The 20,096-nt window shown below is 40.0% G+C and overlaps 2 protein-coding genes across 2 annotated transcripts; both read right to left on the reverse strand.

Annotated features, from left to right (window-relative positions):
* Positions 1 to 6,948: 6,948 nt before the first annotated feature.
* LOC137096792 (mas-related G-protein coupled receptor member H-like) lies at positions 6,949 to 8,015 on the reverse strand. The gene has a single exon (XM_067467025.1). It carries the CDS (start codon positions 8,013 to 8,015, stop codon positions 7,071 to 7,073), a length of 945 nt encoding a protein of 314 aa, XP_067323126.1. The 3' UTR covers positions 6,949 to 7,070.
* Positions 8,016 to 18,036: 10,021 nt separating this feature from the next.
* LOC132772872 (mas-related G-protein coupled receptor member H-like) lies at positions 18,037 to 19,186 on the reverse strand. The gene has a single exon (XM_060771718.2). It carries the CDS (start codon positions 19,159 to 19,161, stop codon positions 18,217 to 18,219), a length of 945 nt encoding a protein of 314 aa, XP_060627701.2. The 5' UTR covers positions 19,162 to 19,186; the 3' UTR covers positions 18,037 to 18,216.
* Between the last annotated feature and the right edge of the window lie 910 nt (positions 19,187 to 20,096).

Consider the following 20,096-nt stretch of genomic DNA (forward strand, 5'->3'; position numbering starts at 1 on the left):
CTCCAAGGAAAGAGCTTCCACCACACTCTGAGGCAGAGAGTTCCAATGGTGAACAGCTCTTACAGTCAAGAAGTCCTAATGACAGATGTTTACACTTTGTACAATACCGTTTACCGTAATCCCAGGAATTCAGGATTGGGCAGGTTGGAATCGGTCATTGTCTTTTCCACATGAAGTGCCGCTAAGAAAGAAAATTGCAATTTGCCTCAAGCAGACACAAGGATGGTGTCTTGAGGAAGAGATGGAGGAGCTTGCCGGGTAAGAAAATATAGGAGGAGCCACAGGTTGGCTGATTTGTGAGGCAGTCATACCCACATGCCTCCGTTGTCAGGTACAGTGCTGCTAAGCCCCATTAGCCCCCATTAGCCAAAAAGATCTAGCTATTCTGATCTCCTTTGGCTAAAGCTTTGGCTGCTCCCCACCAGAATCATTTTCATGCATTCAGCAGATGAATCTCTTGAATTGCTGGAATCCAAGACACCAGAATCTCTTGAATTGCTGGAATCCAGGACACTAAAATAATATTTTGCACACCCCTCATGATCAGTCCTGCTTCATCATTTAAGCAAGCCTTGATGGGCAAAACAAAAAGACCAATTTGAATTTAACGTCGCGTGTATTTCTTCTGATCTGTATAATTTTGTTCACATTTGAAACTCTTTTGTTTTATTTCCATGTCAATGAGGGACATTCAAAAGAGTTGGCCAGCTTTTGATATCTCCAGACTCCTTTATCAAACAAGATGTTGCAAAAAGGACACAGTAATACCGTATTATAAAGTATCTTGAATACCTATATGAGTTCTTAACATGTCTCCACCTTAACATTAAGTTCTAATGTGATCACTAAAAGATCATTGTATAGGGAAGCGGTAAGAATGAAGAGATCACTTTTGAGGAACTGTTAAGGACAATAATAAAGTAGAGACAACAAAATCATATTTAAAAAACAACCAGAGGTAGTCTGGTTTCTTCCAACTCTTTGATTCTATGATTCTATGAAAACCCCATGAGAGTTTCAGTTGCCCTAAATCAGAAACAACTTGCAAGCAGATATTTAGTTGCAAGCCACACTTCTGAACAACTTGGTCCATAGAGTTGAAAATGGTCCCAAGGACCATCCAGTCCAACCTCCATTTTGCCAAGCAGCCTCTGCTTAAAAGCCTGCAAAGAAGTAAATTCCACCACACTCCTAGGCAGCATATCCCACTGCCAAACAGCTCTTACCATCAGGAAGTTCTTAACCTTAGGTGGAATTCCCCATTAGCTTGAATCCATTGCTTTGTGTATTACTCTCAGGAGCAGCAGATAGCAAACTTATTGGGAGTGAAGAAAGAAATGCAATGCTCAATAGTTGTAGGCCTGGGTAACAACAGAAAAATTTGTTTCTAAACTCGTTTCGTTTTTAGGGGGTCCACTGCGTTTCGTTTTTTAAAAGAATTCCGAATTTTTCTTTTAAAAATTTTCATTAATTATGAAATTTCGTAAATTTTGAATTGTTTCGTTAATGGCGGACGCGATTGCGCAATACGCTAAAAAAAACCCTCCAAATGGGACAGGGGGAACTTCTGAAGCTTCCCTCTACCTCTGTTGTTGACTGTTGGTGTGATAATTTATTTTTTATCACTGATAAAACAAACAACAACTATAAACCTTGCACCAGACATACGGAAATAATAACGAAACAATTTCGAAACGATTTTGAAACGATTTCGAAACGATTTCGAACCAATTACGAAATAAATTGAAAAATTCGTTTCGATTTTTAGTTGCTCCTGCATGGCTCAATATCGGATCGTAAGCTAATTTAAATACGAATCAATAACGAATTACGAAATTAACAAACGAAACCGCCCAGCCCTAATAGTTCGTTGGCGTGAGGAGCAGTACATTTTGACTGTTTCTAGGGCTTTCTATCTAAGTATGTATTTGAATACCTGGAAAGGGTTTATGCATGAGAGAAAATGCAAGCGAGCTCTCTCTGTTTATGAAGACCTCAGAGAAATGTGTGTAAGTCTGTGTGTAAGCATTAAAATAATGCTAATAGTATAAGTGCTCAGAGCAAAGGTCACCAAAATCTGAACCTGGCTGAAACCTTCTAAGGAAACCGCCTAAGGCTGACAAAATCAAACCATAATTTTTTTCAGTCCTTTCTCATGTGCATTGGCCATGGTTCCAGTCCCAAAGATCTTATGCAGATTTATCAACCCATCCTATGGAAGGTCCAGGTGACTGTAACAGTTGTCATTGAGTCTCTTTGTGCAAAAAGACCCTCCTTCCCCACATACCTGAGTGAAAGAATGGATATAGCTTCAGATGATGAGAAGAAATTTGCTATGGAGTTCTGTGCTGGAAAGACAGGCTATGGGGGGAGATGCTCCTGTAAGCACACCTCAAATCCCCATAAGGCAACACTGTTCTTGCTGTTCTTCAAAATCACTGCAAGAAAATATGCTCATGCCTTTGCACGAAATTCAAGTCCAAATGGGATGAAATTGTGCTGTCCCTTCAACAAAATGTAAGAAGAACAACACATGCTCATTCTTCATTTCTTCACTTCATCAGTTGCTGTGTTCACATCACAAGACAAGAACGTTATTTTACTGGCTATCAAGATAACATCTGAGTTTAAAGGCAGAAACAATGACTACATGAGGCTGTAGTAGGCACTCTTGAGTCAAGCAAGTTGTCAATTCCATTATTAGAGGCACATTTCTGAGCGTGATTGTTCAAAACAATAATAAAAAATATGGGGGGGGGGGAGAAGAGACAATTAATGGAAACACCTTTTAGCACTCCTATAAAATGCGTATGCTTTCTTATCTCCATAGTTGAGACATTATAAGGATCTTGGTTTGGAGATAATTCCAATTGGTAGATAATATTTTCAACACATAGAAAATGCTTCAGGTGACAAATTGAGGATCTGGAACGTTAGGGGAGTTCCATGGCATTCCCTAACTTTGGAGAATGTGGGACTGTAGGGTTAATTGGCTTCATACCTCATCATGCATTCACTCTTGTCCTCTTTCATTTGGCCCAGTGGAGCAGTGGGTTAAACTCCTGGGCCAGCAGGACTGAAGGCCGACAGGTCCCAGGTTTGAATCCGGGGAGAGGCGGATGAGCTCCCTCTGTCAGCTCTATCTCCCCAAAGTCGGGACATGAGAGAAGCCTCCCACGAGGATGATAAAAACATCAAATCATCTGGGTGTCCTCTGGGCAACGTCCTTGCAGATGGCCAATTCTCTCACACCAGAAGTGACTTGCAGTTTCTGAAGTCACTCCTGACACAGCAAAAAAAAAGAAAAAAGAAAAAATTGGCCCGTGTAGAGGAGGCCTTTGACAAAAATAATCCTTTTCATAAATTAATGTTGTGCTTATGTAGTCCATTGTTTCATCTTGCCTGAGATATTTTAGTCCCTCAATATTTTTCTCAGAATAAGAAAAATGCAGTAAGAGACTGCGGTAAATAGAGAGATTTCATCTTCCACTTCCAATGCTTCTAGAGGAAGAGGGGAGATTTGCTTCTTTACAGTAGAGGATTCAGGCCCCTTCTACACTGCTCTATAATCCAGATTATCATATCAGATAATCCACATTATCTGCTTTGAACGGCAATATATGAGTCTACATGGCCATATAATCCGGTTCAAAGCAGATAATCGCATTTTTTTTGGCAGTGTAGAAGGGGCCTCATTTAATGAAGACTACCACTTGTGATATATCCTCTGGCCTCACTCTACGAGAAGAGTTCTACTATATGATGATGATGATGATGATGATGATGATGATGATTATTATTATTATTATTATTGTCGATTACTGGCCGAGTATGGCTGCTTTCCAAGTGTAGGATCTTGGTGGTGGGTTTGTAAGTGTCTGGAGAGACCTATTCAGGATCTGCATTGTTTTTCACAATGAGGACATACATTTCTAGATGGAAGGTGGTCCCAACAAGGGTTTGCTTGATGTGCCTTCCTCTTGGCATGTTTCTTCTTTTATTCGTTCAAACTTCATAGCACAGTTAGTAACACTTCCAGTTCCAACACTCGGGGGCCAGAACTTGCCCGTTCTCAGTGTGTATGCCAAATTTCTGTTGGTCAACATTAAGCCCATCTTTAAATCTCTTTTGTTGTCCACCAACATTCTGTTTGTGAACTGAGAGTAATATCACTACTTTGGGAGATGACGATCAGACATTTGGACGTCTTGGCCAGTTCAGCCAGCTGAGAAATACTTTTCTGTAAGTCTGTGATGGGATCAGTGCCCGTAAGTAATGGATTCTATAAGAGAGTCCTTGCTTGCTAACAGTTGGAAAGGTATATGGATTTCTTTTGTGAGGGACCACTAATGGCACTCATTCTTTATTTGTTTGTTCATCAATTCTTTATTTATTTCTAATTTAATTTATCAATCTCCAATAAACCCATGTTTGCACCAATGGCTTTTCACCACCTTAAGCACAAACTTGGTGGCATGAACTTGAGATGCCCCCCCCCCCCCCCCCCCGCCTGACAGAATAGAATATGATAGCCTTCAAATGCGTCATTCCTATCTGGTCCAAGAGTCTGTGGTAGCCCTTTTGTCTTTGGCTGTGAATTTGTAGAAAGCCCATGTTCATTTTCATAACTAACATGATAAGACTAAAAGCTTCAAGATCACCCAGTGTCATTATAACTATAGGAAGAAGAAAGAAGAAACAGAACAGAATTATGTCTTCCTTTCTTGCTCCCCTCACAATTTATTGATAGATTGATTTTAACATTTACAATCTAATTTACAATCAAATTAATATACATTTAAAAATAAACACATAGGAGATTAAAGAGAAAAGAAAGAAAAACATGTGTATATAGCTAAGATACAGTAGCCACCTGAGCCACAATCCTAGCTGTAATGACAAGAAAAAGGGAAAATATTACTCCCTTTAAAATGTAATGACATAATCCTACTTAAATTAATAATCATGAGAGACACAAATTACCGTTACATCTTTAGATTTCATCTTATTAAAAATCAAAACCAAAAACTATTTCAGTTTTTTAAATAGTCTTCTGTTGGCATATCCTTTAAGCTTTGAAAGCTTTGGAAACATTTCATCAGTTTATTTGGGATTACACCTAATCTATAAATCATATTGCTTAGGTTTTCATTTAAATGCCCACACAAAAGTAAATTGTTGATCTTTTGACCATCTTTTCTCCCATACCACATATGAACATTATACCCAGAACAAACATCATTCTTATATTGGTTCATCTCCGATCACTACTTTCAAAAACTATTTATAGATTTTCTATTGGCTTCAAACTACAATAGAACATGAAGAAGAACATGAAGAAGAACTTGAAGAAGAACTTCCTGACTGTGAGAGCCATTCAGCAGTGGAACTCTCTGCCCCAAAGTGTGGTGGAGGCTCCTTCTTTGGAAGCTTTTAAACAGAGGCTGGATGGCCATCTGTCAGGGGTGATTTGAATGCAATAGTCCTGCTTCTTGGCAGGGGGTTGGACTGGATGGCCCATGAGGTCTCTTCCAACTCTTTGATTCTATGATTCTATGATTTTGTTTAACTCCGTGGTTATTGTCTATACACAACTCCATGGCTACATTTCCCTTATCTTGAGAAAACCCATCCTTAGGTGTCACATAAGCAAACCAATGAAGTTCTTTGCCTTCCTTAAGGTTTATCTCCCTTGATTGAAACCTCTGACTATAAGGTTCAAATATACAAATGATATCATCAACCAACCATCTCTAATTTTCAGCACATCCTTTCCTTAAAAATGATTTTCTGTGCTAAAGTGGCTAATGTTATCTTATGACAATGCCTCTGCTTATCCTTACATCAAACTTGCAGGACGACTTTCTAATGAAATGATTTTTATGCTTGGTATGAATAACAATAATAACAATAATGTAACATACTTTATTTCTATTCTGCTTTATCTCCTCAAGGGGATTCAGAGCAGATTGCAGAATACATACAAGGCAAACCTTCCATGCCATCACAGTTAATAACAGAGACAGACAAGACATAGAGGCAAAGCTTCCCACTTCTTCATCTCCGGCGTCTGGAGGCTGTGCTTGACTCGGCCATGGGGAGGTGCTGGTGTTCCATTTTCCATAGATGACTTCCTGATTGAATTAGCTGGCAAGTTTTTCAGGGGTGCCTTTTGCCTTCCCATAAAAGTTAGGGCTGTTGGAAGGAGCTCACCCTGCATGCAGCTCCAACTGCTGACCTTCTGGTTGACAAGATTTCTGGTTTAACCCGCTGTGCTAGCTGTGGCCTTAACTATTTTTATCACTTCCTTGTATTAATAACAACTGCTTTAATCTTTGAAAGCTATATGGGACTGAGTATTGCAATCTTAAGAAGCAACATTTGCATACTATGGAAATAAGGGTATATATTAGGCCTGGGTAACAATGGAAAAATTTGTTTCTAAAATCGATTCGTTTTTTGGGGGTTTTTGCGTTTTGTTATTTAAAATAATTACAAAATTTTCCTTTTAAAAAGTTCGATATTTACGAAATTTCGTAAATGTGAAAAAAATTACAAAACATTAATGAATCGATTTCCGAAACAATAACGAATCGATTCGTTAATGGCGGACGCGCCCGCGAAATACGCTAAAAAACCTCCAAAAACTTCTGAAGCTTCCCTCTCCCTCTGTTGTTGACTGTTGGTGTGATATTATAATTTTTTTCACTAATTAAACAAAAAACAACCATAAAACTTGCCCCAGACATGCGGAAATAATAACGAAACGACCTCAAAACAATAACGAAACGAATACAATAACGAAATACGAAGCATTTACAAAACTATTAAAAAATTCGTTTTTTAAAAAAATTGCTCCAGAATGGTTCGTTATCGTTTTGTAATTAAAAAATTAACGAATTAACGAATTACGAATTAACGAAACGAAACCGCCCAGCCCTAGTATATATCTCATTGACTTTTCAAAGGAATTAATACTTTCTAAACATTACTAAATCTAGAATCCACTTTTTCTTATGCATTACAAATGACGAACTACCTTGTTAAAGGGTCCTTATAAGTGTGTGGGATCACATTTCCTGATTCTCTGTACAATCTTCCTCTTCCTTGAAAAGTTTCTCAAGCACTTTCTTGATTTGCTTGCTGGATCTCCCTCTTTTATCTCTTCCCATCAAATAATAGATCATGGGGTTAATGGCACTGTTTAAGAGGAGACATATGTGGACATATCCATACAAATATAGAGTTTGAAGATGGCTTAGAGAAAGAATCTGAATTGTATTAATTGGAACACCAAAAAGAAGGAAGAAGAAAAGCGTAAGCCAAATGGTTCTTAACAGTTTCCCCTTCTTCTTTTGTGGTGGTCTTAAGCAGAATTTAATAAACATGGCTATAGTGGACACACACATGATGGGCATGCAAACCACAGCATTTAAGAAAAACTGGAAGTATGCGATGATGACATATTCATAGAAAAGGAGGGAGTGAGTAATAACAGTAGTTATGAAGCTGAGGATCCATACAATGACACACACAACAGTGGATAAATGTGGTGGCCGGTGACATCGATGCCAAAGTGGGAAGAAGAGGCACACACATCTGTCAATGCTGATGATTGCCATGAAATACTGACTAGTAGTGAATGTAAATATAAATACGACATGTCTGAAGAAATAGAAGTAATAAGGAAAAAGGTTAGGATTATTTAAGATAAATACATCTCTAATAATTTCATTGATGAGCACAGCAAAATCTGCAATGGCAAGGTTCAAAACGTATGTGGTGAAGGGAGTCCTTTTAATACGGAAGCCAAGAAGCCAAATGACAATCCCATTCCCTACAAGTCCAGGAAGGCAGATGAGAAACGATATGATGCTTGTTATATAAAAATAATTGGTAATGTCTAGGAATGTATCTCCATTTTGTGAATCATTATAAACTGTTAAATAATCAGATTCATTATATTCCAAAGATTCATTCAGAGAAGAGAACAGTGACTTGCTGAATGTTGTCATTTTGAAGGTTTATTCTGGCGTACACACAATCCTACAAGGGAAAAGACAAAAGAAAAATTACTTTCCAGCTCTGTAGCAGAATAAAGGACAATCAATCTACAGTCTTGAGTCTCTCTCTTCTCTTATATTCATGTTTAGGTAAATCATAGATGGGGGTTTATTTTGGAATAGATGCTCCTAAAAGAGAAGAGACAGAGGAAGAATTACTTTCCTTTGTGGAATAATGAACAATTCATCCACAGGCTGGAGTCATTTTCATGGAGTACTTTCTTACTGTCTTATAACAATTTTTCTGAACATACTTCATTGCATACAGTGCCCTTGTTCCGGTGGGTGAGGGGGCTTTCTAGGTCCAGCTCTACTTCTAGTCATAGATTCAAATGGTAGCAGAATGTCTGCACTACTTAGGAAGTAACAATTAGGCTTCTGATGAGGGCGGACCATCACTCGTACCTTGGAAATAGGAAGTTGCACCATCAAGTCATCTATGCTGCCACTATATATTTGTTGTAGGAGGAAATGGGGAAAGGTATGGCAGCACTTTCCCCTTCCCCGGGGTCAAGAGTAGAGTGTTGGTAAGTGATGCCCTGGACATTAGAATGTATCCGTTCTATTATTTAGTTAATGAAACTATGTTTGTTTAAGCAAGACCTGTGGCCCTTCAAGGCTTTTGGATTTAGAAAAATAGAATCATGAAATAATGCAGTTGGTAGGGAAAACGTGGACCATTTAGTCCAACCTCCAGCCATTCAGGAAAAGCACAATCAAAGTACCTCTGACAGATGGTTATCCAGCCTCTGATTAAATGCCTCCAAGGAAGGAACCTCCATCACATTTCAAGAAAGAGAGTTCCACTGTCAGCAGCTCGCATGTTCAGATGGAATCTCCTTTCCTGTAATTTGAACACATTGCTCCAAGTCCTAGTTTCCATGGCAGCAAAAAACAAACCTGCTTCCACTTCCCCATGACAACTTTTCAGATATTCGTGGCTATTATTTCTCCTCTCAACCCTCTGTTCTGTGGGCTAAACATACCCAGTTCTTTAAACACTCCTCATTGGGGTTCATGGTCTTCAGACCTTTGATCATTTTAGTTGCCTCCTCTGGACACTGGGGGCTCCTTTGCTGGCTTTCGCAATTGTATGATATTGTATGATCTGTATTTTAATGTATTTTGTATTAATGTATTATGATGCTATTATGTTTACTATATTTGTGTTGAATTTTCTGCTGTTAGCCGGCCTGAGCCCCTCTTCGGAGGTCGAGAAGACTGGGTTATAAAAGCTCTAAATAATAAATAAATGAATAAATAAATAATGTGTTAAACAACTGAGTTGCTGAACTTGTTGACCGAAAGGTTGGTGGTTCGAATCTAGGGGTGATCTCCTGCTGTTAGTCCCAGCTTCTTCCAACCTAGCAGTTCGAAAACATGGAAAAATAGGTACTGCTCTGGTGGGAAGGTAATGGTGCTCCATGCAATCATGTCGGCCACATGACCTTGAAGGTGTCTACGGATGATGTCAGCTCTTCAGCTTAGAAATGGAGATGAGCATCACCCCCAGAGTTGGACATGACTAGGCTTAAAGTCTGGGGAAAACATTTACCTTTACCTTTATCTCTGGACGCCTTCCATCTTGTCAATATCTCTTTTGAACTGTGGTGCCCAGAATAGGACACAATATTTCAGGTGAAGTCTAACAAAAGCAGAATAGAAAGGAACCATGACTTCCTTCGATTTTGACACTATACTCCTTTTGATGCAGCCCAAAATTCAATTGGCTTTTTTAGCTGCTTCATCACACAGTTGGCTCATGTTTCACTTCTGGTCATCAACTAAGACTCCAAGATCTCTTTCACATATTGTCAAGCTAGGCATCACTTATTCTATATCTTTGCGTTCCATTTCATTTTTCTGCCTAAGTGGAGCATCTTACATTTCTCCTTGTTGAAATTCATTTTATTAGTTTTGGCCCAACTCTCTAATCTGTTATGACCATTTTGAATTCTGATCCTGTCTTCTGGAATATTTGTTTTCAGAATTACTGCCCATCGGAAAAGCTCACTAGGGCTTCTGGGAGTTGGAGTCCCAAGCCCTTGGAGGACCATAGGTTGTGCAGGCCTAGTTGAAGTGGTCTTCAGCCTCAGTGATGAGTTTTAAAATAAAATCAAGAGGAAGAGATTGGAATGAATAATATTCTACTTTGAAGATACACAAAGTGCAGGTCTTGGATTGAATGCAGTTTCCTAGGACATTTTTTAAAGTTCATTGAGTTCATACCCAGCCTTACAAATGGCCCATCACACAACCTCAATGCCTATGGTTTACTGTTAGTCTTTTTGTCAGACTTTCTTAAGGCCCATAAAGGTTTTTTTTCTTCCTTTTATCACAAGATAAAGTCTCATTTTCACTGTTGTGCTTTGCCATAAGATAACCTGTACAGACATAAACCAATAATAAATAAGAGGGAAATAGTTATAAACTATCAACATGTATGTAACTGTATGTCTGGAATTTCCAGTCTGGGATTCAGAGTTTTTAGAAAGAGATACAGTTTTTAAAAATGACTATATGTTATTTTTAAAAAATATCTCATAAAACTAAGAATAGAATAAAATGAGGTTTCAAGCATGGTCAATACAAGGAAACAAGAAATACTATAACACATTCTGAAATGTCTTCCTCTACCAAAAATAGCTATAGGAAAATTCAGAAATGTTCAACTTGGGTCCTATATGCAGAGAAAGATGGAACAAAAATAAAGTAAAATTATTTTGAATTAAATATGTTCCAGTAAAGTGGTGGGTCAGGTCTATTGAGGAAGTATATGTCAGGCTCCTGTGGGTGAGCCTTTGACCAAATGGCTATATATTTATCACTCATTGGAAGGTTCCCCGGTTCCTATTGCATGACCATGTGCAGAAAGAAGTGGACATTTAGGGACAGGAGCTGAACTAGATGAAGTTTCAAAGTCCAGCATCTCTCTGCCTTGTCAGAATTCAAAAGTAGTGGACATAAGAACTAGAACAAAATGGAGAAGGTGAGTGGTGTATCTGAGGTAAAGTCTCTTCCAACGGCTGGCCATTCAGCCTCTGCTTAAAAGCCTGCAAAGAAGTAAGTTCCACCACACTCCTAGGCAGCATATCCCACTATCAAAAAGCTCTTAACATCAGGAAGTTCTTAATCTTAGGTGGAATTCCCCATTAGCTTGAATACATTGCTTTGTGTATTACTCTCAGGAACAGCAGATAGTAAACTTATTGGGAGTGAAGAAAGAAATGCAATGCTCAATAGTTTGTTGGCGTGAGGAGCAGTGCATTTTGACTGTTTCTAGGGCTTTCTATCTAAGTATATATTTGAATAACTGGAAAGGGTTTATGCATGCGAGAGACTGCAAGAGAACTCTCTCTGTTTATGAAGACCTCAGAGAAATGTGTGTAAGTCTTTGCGTAAGCATTAAAATAATACTAATAGTATAAGTGCTCAGAGCAAAAGTCACCAAAATCTGAGCCTGGCTGAAACTTTCTAAGGAAACCGCCTAAGGCTGACAAAATCAAACCATAATTTTTTTCAGTCCTTTCTCATGTCCACAGGCCATGGTTCCAGTCCCAAAGATCTCATGCTGATTTATCAACCATCCTATGGAAGGTCCAAGTGACTGTAACAGTTGTCATTGAGTCTGTTTGTGCAAAAAGACCCTCCTTCCCCACATACCTGAATGAAAGAATGGATATAGCTTCAGATGATGAGAAGAAATATGCTATGGAGTTCTGTGCTGGAATGACAAGTTGTGGGAAGAGACGCTCCTGTAAGCACACCTCAAATCTCCATAAGGCAACACTGTTCTTGCTGTTCTTCAAAATCACTGCAAGAAAATATGCTCATGCCTTTGCACAAAATTCATGGGATGAAATTGTGCTGTTCCTTCAACAAAATGTAAGAAGAACAATGCATGTCCTTTTTTCACTTCATCAGTTGCTATCTTCACATCACAAGGCAAGAACGTTATTTTACTGGCTATCAAGATAACATCTGAGTTTAAAGGCAGAAACTCTGACTACATGAGGCTGTAGTAGGCACTCTTGAGTCAAGCAAGTTGTCAATTCCATTATTAGATGCACATTTTGAGCATGATTGTTCAAAATAATAATAAAAAAATATGGAGGGGGAGAAGTGAGAATTAATGGTAACAACTTTTAACGCGTCCTATAAAATGCGTATGCTTTCTTATCTCCATTGTTGAGACATTATATGGATCTTGGTTTGGAGATAATTCCAATTGGTAGATAATATTTTCAACACAGAGAAAATGTTTCAGGTGACAAATAGAGGATCTGGAACATTAGGGGAGTTCCAGGACATTCCCTAACTTTGGAGAACGTGGGACAAGGCTGTAGGGTTAATTGGCTTCATACCTAATAGTACATTCACTCTTGTCCTCTTTCATTTGACCTGTGTAGAGGAGGCCTTTGACAAAAATCATCCTTTTCATAAATGAATTTTGTGCCTATCTAGTCCATTGTTTCCTCTTCTCCTGCCTGAGGTATTTTTAGTCCCTAAATATTTTTCTCAAAGCAAGAAAACTGCAGCAAGAGACTGTGGGAAATAGAGAGATTTCAGCTTCTTCTTCCAATGCTTCTAGAGGAAAGGGGGAAGTTTGCTTCTTCACAGTAGAGGATTCAGGCCCCTTCTACACTGCTGAATAATCCAGATTCATTCTCAAATCAGATAATCCACACTATCTGTTTGAACTGCAATATATGATTCTACATGGCCATATAATCCAGTTCAAAGCATATAATCAGGTTTTATTTGGCAGTGTAGAAGGTGCCTCGTTTAATATGAAGACTATCACTTGTGATATATGCTCGCCAGATCTGTCAAAGGAAAGACTATCACTTGTGATATATGAATGCCAGATCTGTCAATGGAAAAACAACTTTCATCCAGGATTTAATCCTGGATGAGCAGGCAGATCTGGTGTGCATTACGGAGACCTGGTTGGACGAAGTGGGAGGCGTGAATTTGACCCAGCTTTGCCCGCCAGGTTTTTCCGTGCAGCACCAGCCGAGGTCCGGAGGGCGGGGAGGCGGGGTTGCAGTGGTCTATAGAGATTCCATCCCTCTGACCAGGAGCCCCATCCCGCAGTCAACAAATTTTGAATGCGTCCACTTGAGGTTGGGTGACCGGGACAGAATAGGAATTCTGTTAGTGTACCGTCCACCTCGCTGCACTACAGTCTTCTTACCTGAGCTAGCGGGGATGGTCTCGAGCCTGGCATTGGAGTCCCAGAGGCTCCTTGTGCTGGGGGACTTCAATGTCCATGCCGAGGCGGCCCTTTCAGGAGTGGCTCAGGACTTCATGTCTGCCATGGCAACCATGGGGCTGTCCCAACAAGTATCTGGCCCCACTCACAGTGCAGGACATACATTGGACTTGGTTTTCTGCCAGGGATGGGAAGAAGGTGGTGGGGTCGGGGAGCTGACCATCTCTCCATTGCCATGGACCAATCACTTCCTGGTCAGATTTAGGCTCACTGCACCCCCTAACCTCTGCAGAGGTGGAGGACCCATTAAGTTGGTCCGCCCCAGGAGGCTTATGGATCCGGATGGATTCCTGATGGCTCTTGGGGAGTTTCCCGCCGCCTCGGTAGGTGATCCTGTCGAGGCCCTGGTTGCTCTCTGGAATGGGGAGATGACTAGGGCAATTGACACGATCGCTCCGGAACGTCCCCTCTCAAGTAGCTGAGCTAAACCAGCTCCCTGGTTTACCGAGGAGCTGGCAGCGATGAAGCGAAGGAAGAGGGAACTAGAGAGTGTGTGGTGTTCGGATCTGAGTGAGCCAAATCGAACACGGTTTGTGTCCTTTTTAAGGGCATATGCCACAGCAATAAAAGCCGCAAAGAAGGCCTTCTTTGCGGCCACTATTGCGTCTGCAAAGAACCGTCCGGCTGAGCTGTTCCGAATTGTCAGAGGCCTTTTAAATCCCACCGCTCAAGGTGGCAACCCTGATGATTCGACTTCTCGCTGTGAAGCTTTTGCTCAGTTCTTTGCAGACAAAGTCGCTTTGATCCATTCTGGTCTGGATACCATTAACGGCAGTCTCTGAGGATGTAACACGAGCACCTGCTTGTCCAGCTTTGATGGATTCATTTCAATTGGTGAAACCCAAGGATGTGGACAAGATACTTGGAGGAATGAGGCCAACCACATGCATCCTGGACCCCTGCCCATCCTGGCTTCTAAAGGAGGGGATTGGCTGAGTGGGTTATGGTGGTGGTTAATGCTTCCCTTCGGGAAGGCAAGATTCCAGCGAGCTTAAAATAAGCTATAATAAAACCGCTGTTGAAAAAACCATCACCAGACCCCACTAAATTCGACAACTATCGGCCAGTTTCCAATCTCTCCTTCTTGGGAAAATCTTGGAACGTGTGGTGGCCTCACAACTCCAGGTATTCTTGGTAGACACGGATTATCTAGACCCGGCACAGTCTGGCTTTAGGCCGGGACATGGTACCGAGACAGCCTTGGTTGCCTTAGTGGATGATCTGCACCGGGAGCTCGACAGGGGGAGTGTGTCCCTGTTGGTGCTGCTGGACCTCTCAGCGGCCTTCAATACTGTCGATCACGGTATCCTTCTGGGACGCCTCGTGGGGATGGGTCTTGGAGGTACTGTTTTTCATTTCAATTGGTGAAACCTTGTGCGCCAGCTGCGCCCGTACCTTGGGAAGTCTGACTTGGCCACGGTAGTCCACGCTCTGGTTACATCCAGTTTAGACTACTGCAACGCTCTCTCCGTGGGGTTGCCTTTGAAGACGGCTTGGAAGCTCCAACTAGTCCAACGCTCGGCAGTCATGATTTTAACAGGAGTGGAGCGCAGGGAGCATACAACCCCCCTGTTGCGCCAACTCCACTGGCTACCAATCTGATACCGGGCTCAATTCAAAGTGCTGGCGTTGGCCTTTAAAGCCCTAAATGGTTCCGGCCCAAGCTACCTATCCGACCAGGACTTTGAGATCTTCCGGAGAGGCCCTGCTCTCGATCCCGCCTGCTTCTCAAGCACGGCTGGCGGGGACGAGAGATAGGGCCTTCTCGGTGGTGGCTCCTCAGCTGTGGAACGCCCTTCCTACGAACATTAGACTAGCACCATCTCTAATGGTATTCCGCAAAAAAGTGAAGACCTGGCTGTTTGAGCAGGCATTCGAATAATTAGTGCAATGATTGGTTAATGAACACTGGAATGGAACAATGGATGACGAATCTGGATCATGTTTTTGATGATGAGATGATAATGAATGGTTATTGTAGTAATTGTTTATTAATTGTGTAATGTGTTAGGTTGTTAACTGTTTTTATACTGTAGCATTGAATTTTTGCTGTTCTTATTTATTGTGAACCGCTGTGAATTGCCTTCGGGCTGAGAACAGCGGTATATAAGTAAGGTAAATAAATAAATATGCTCTGGCCTCACTCTACAAGAAGAGTGCTACTATATTATTATTACAGTTGATTACTCCTGGCCGAGTATGATTGCCTTCCAAGTGTATGATCTTGGTGGTGGGTTTGTAAGTTTTTCACCATGAGGACATACATTTCAAGATGGAAGGTGGACCCAACAAGGGTTTGCTTGACGTATCTTCCTCTTGGCATGGTTTTTCATTCAAACTTCATTGCACAGTTAGTAACACTTCCAGTTCCAACACTCAGGGCCCAGGACTTCCCAGTTCTCAGTGTGTATGCCAAATTTCTGTAGGTCAACTTTAAGCACACCTTTAAATCTCTTTTGTTGTCCACCAACATTTTGTTTTTGAGCTGAGAGTAAAATCACTAGTTCGGGAGGTGATGATCAGGCATGTGGACAACGTGAGCGGTCCAGCCACCTAAGAGATGCTTCTCTGTAAGTCGGGGATGGGATCTGTAAGTCTGTAAGCCTGGGATGGGATCAATGCCTGTGATTTATAACAGAGCTCTGGCTCTGCAACAACTGGAAAGTATATGGAATTATTCCGAAATAGACCACTAGTGGCACTCTTTCTTTATTTGTTTGTTCATCAATTATTTATTAATTCATATTTCATTTATTTATCTCCAATAAACCCATGTTTGCATCAATGGCTTTTCACCATCTTAAGCACGAACTTAAGCTGATCCCAGTCTGACAGAATAGGATATGCCAACATTCAAATACATAATTTCTATCTGATCCAAGTTCAAGACCCTGTGGTAGCCCTTCTGTCTTTGGCCATGTCTTTATATAAAGCTCATGTTCATTTTCATAACTAAAATTATAAAACTAAGAGCCTCAAAATTGTCCAGTGTCATTACAACAATAGGAAGAAGAAAGAGGAACAATCAGAAGAGGAGCATTTCTTCCTTTTTTTTGCTCCCCTTACAATTTATTGATGGATTCATTTTAACATTGGCAATCTAACTTACAATCAAAATAATATGCATTTGAAAATAAAATTATACAAAATTCATAGGAGATTAAAAGGAAGAAAGAGAAGAAAAAGAAAAACATATATAACTAAAATACAGTAGCCACCTGAGCCATAATCCTAGCTGTAAAGACAAGAAAAAGGGAAATATTACAATATTATGTAATGAAATAATCCGCCTTAAATTAATAATTATGGGAGACATAAATTACTGTTACATCTTTAGATTTCATATTTTTTTAAAACCAAAACCAAAAACCATTTCAATCTTTCAAATAGTCTTCTGTTGGCATATTGGCATATCCATTAGAAGATATGAAACCTTTGGACACAGTTCAATACTTATTTGGCATTAAATCTAATCTATAAATCATATTACTTAGGTTTTCATTTAAATTACCACACAAAAGTAAATTGTTGATCTTTTGACCACATTTTCTCCCATGGACATTATGCCCAGAGCAAACAGCATTCTTACATTGGTTCATCTTCGATCACTAGTTTCAAAAACTATTTATAGATTTTGTCTAATTTCACAGATATTGTCTTTACACAACTCCATGGCAACTACGTTTCTTTGTCTCAGTAAAACACATCTGTTGGTTTCACACAAACAAACCAATTAATTTTTTGGCTTTCTTAAGATTGATCTCCCTTGATTGAAACCTCCGACTCTACTATTCAAATATACAAATGATATCATTAACCAACCATCTCTAATTTTCAATACATTATTTCCTTAAACATGTTTTTCTGACCTAAAGTGGCTAAAGTTATCTTATGACAATGTCTCTGCTTATCCTTATGTCAAACTTGCAGGAGATCCTTTGTAATGACATTATTTTTATTTTTGGTATGAATAATAATAATAAGCATAGTGGTCTTGTTTGCTGTGGCCCAATCTTATTGTGTTTCAAATAATAATAAGAATAAGAATAAGAATAAAACATACTTTATTTATATTCAATTCTATCTCCCCAAGGGCACCCAGAGCAGTTTACAGAATACTTAAAAGCAACAACTTTGAGTTGTTTTGTTATGCTGTTGTTGTGTTGAGGCCTCGGCCTTTGTAAGCAGCATCGAGTCCTTCAGGAGATGCTAGTGGGGTACAAATAAAGTTTAATAATAATAAAAAATAATAATTCCATCACAATTTTACAATGAATAACACAGACAGAAAAGACATCAAGGCAAGGCTTCCTACTTTTTCATCTCTGGCATTTGGAGGCTGTGCTTGACTCAGCCATGGGGAGGTGCTGTTGTTTCATTTGCCATGCAGAAGAGGCTGAAGCCCATGGATGCCTTCCGGATCAAATTAGCTGGCATGTTTTTCAGGGGCGCCTTTTACTTCACCGCCAAAGTAGTACCTATTTATTTACCTACACTGTGGTTCTTGAGCTGCAAGGTACGCAGAAGCTGGGGCTGATAGCAGGAGCTCACCCCAACCTGCGGCTTGAACTGCTGACCTTCTGGTTGACAAAAATTCTAGTAGTTTGTGGTTTAACCCGATGTGCTAGCTGCAAACTTAATGGTTTTTTTTACTTCCTTATATTAATAAATGCTTTAATCTTTGAAAGCTAGATGGGACTGAACATTGTAATATTAAGAAGTAACATTTGCATACTTTGGAAATAAGTGTATATCTATCTCATTGACTGTTCAAAGGAAATGATACTTTCTAAACATTACTAAATCTAGAATCCATTTTTTCTTCTGCATTACAAATGACTAACTACCTTCTTAAAGGGTCCTTATAAGTGTTTGGGATCAGATTTCCTGATTCTCTCGACAGTCTTCCTCTTCCTTGAAAAGTTTCTCAAGCACTTTATTGATTCGCTTGCTGGACCTCGCTCTTTTATCTCTCCCCACCAAATAATAGATCATAGGGTTAATTGCACTGTTTAAGAAGACACATATGTACCCATATTCATATGAATACTCCGTTGTATGACGAAATAGAGAAAGGACCTCAACTAAAGTTAATGGAAAAGCCAAAAGGAGGAAGAAGAAAAGTGTAAGCCAAATTGTTCTTAACAGTTTTCCCTTCTTCTTTTGTGCTGGTCTTAAGCTGAATTTAATAAAAATGGCTGTAGTGGACACACACATGATGGGCAAGCAAACCACAGCATTCAAGACAAACTGTACGTTCGCTATGATAGCATATCCAGCGAAAAGGAGAGTGAGATCTATAGCACTGATTAAGAAGCTTAGGATCCATACAATGACACACACAGCAGTGGATAAATGTGGTGGCCGGTGACATCGATGCCAAAGTGGGAAGAAGAGGCACACACATCTGTCAATGCTGATGATTGTCATGAGGTACTGACTAGCAGTGAATGTAAACATAAATATGTCATAGCTGAGGAAACTAAAGTAAACAGGAAAAAAGTTACTATTAATCCAGCTCAAAAGAGAAAATATATCTCTTATAATTTCATTGCTGAGCACAGCAAAATCTGCAATGGCAAGGTTCAAAATGTATGTGGTGAAGGGAGTCCTTTTAATACGGAAGCCAAGAAGCCAAATGACAATCCCGTTCCCTACAAGTCCAGGAAGGCAGATGAGAAGATTGATGAGGCTGATGATATTCCTGTTGTCAGGGAATGTATTTTCATTTTGTGACTCATTATAATGCACTATATTCTCAGTTACATTATATTCCAAGGAAACATTCACAGAAGAGAATGGTGACTTGCTGAATGTTGTCATTTCAAAGGTTTATTCTGGAAAACACACTCCTACAAGGAAACAGACAAAGGAAAAATTACTTCCCAGCTCCTATAAGAGAAGAGATAGAGGAAGAATTGCTTTCTAGTCCCTCAGCAGAATAACGAACAATTCTCCCTGAGGGTGGAGTAATTTTCACGGAGTACATTCTTGCTACCCATGTTATACCAATTTTTCTGAAAATACTTCCAGGCATACAGTGCCCTTGATGTGGTGGGTGAGAGGTCCATTGGCCATGGTTCCAGTCCCAAAGATCTCATGCATATTTATCAGCCCATCTCATGGAAGGTCCAATTGACTGTAACAGATGACAATGTGTATCTGTTCAAATAGATCCTCCTTCCCCACATACCTGAATGAAAGAATGGATCTTCAGATATAGTGATGAGAAGAAATGTGCTATGGAGTTCTGTGCTGGAACTACAGTTCATGGGAAGAGACGCTCCTGTAAGCACACCTGAAGTCTCCAAAAGGCAATGCTGTTCTTGCTGTTCTCACTGCAAGAAAAGATGCTCACACCTTTGTACAAATCTCTGTTCCAAATAGGATGAAATTGTGCTGTTCCTCCAACAAAATGTAAGAACAATGCATGCCCATTCTTCCTTTCTTCACTTTATCAGCTGCTGTCTTCACATCACAAGACAAGAACGTTATTTTGCTGGCTGCCAAGATAATAATTATCTAATTTAGATGGCAGAAACTCTGACTATATGAGGCTGTAATAGTCACTCTTGAATCAAGCAAGTTGTAAATTCCATTATTACTTACTTACTTAGGCGATTCCTCGTAGCTTGAGGATGATGGTCCTCCAAGTAAAGTATCTTGTTGGTGGCTGTGGAGCCCTATTCTTGGCCCATATGTTTTTCCAAAGTGATGACATTGGTTTCCAGGTGGAAGGCAGTCCTGGTCAGGGTTGG

This window comes from Anolis sagrei, chromosome 4, assembly GCF_037176765.1.
Source record: "Anolis sagrei isolate rAnoSag1 chromosome 4, rAnoSag1.mat, whole genome shotgun sequence".
NCBI classification, from domain to species: Eukaryota; Metazoa; Chordata; class Lepidosauria; order Squamata; family Dactyloidae; genus Anolis; species Anolis sagrei.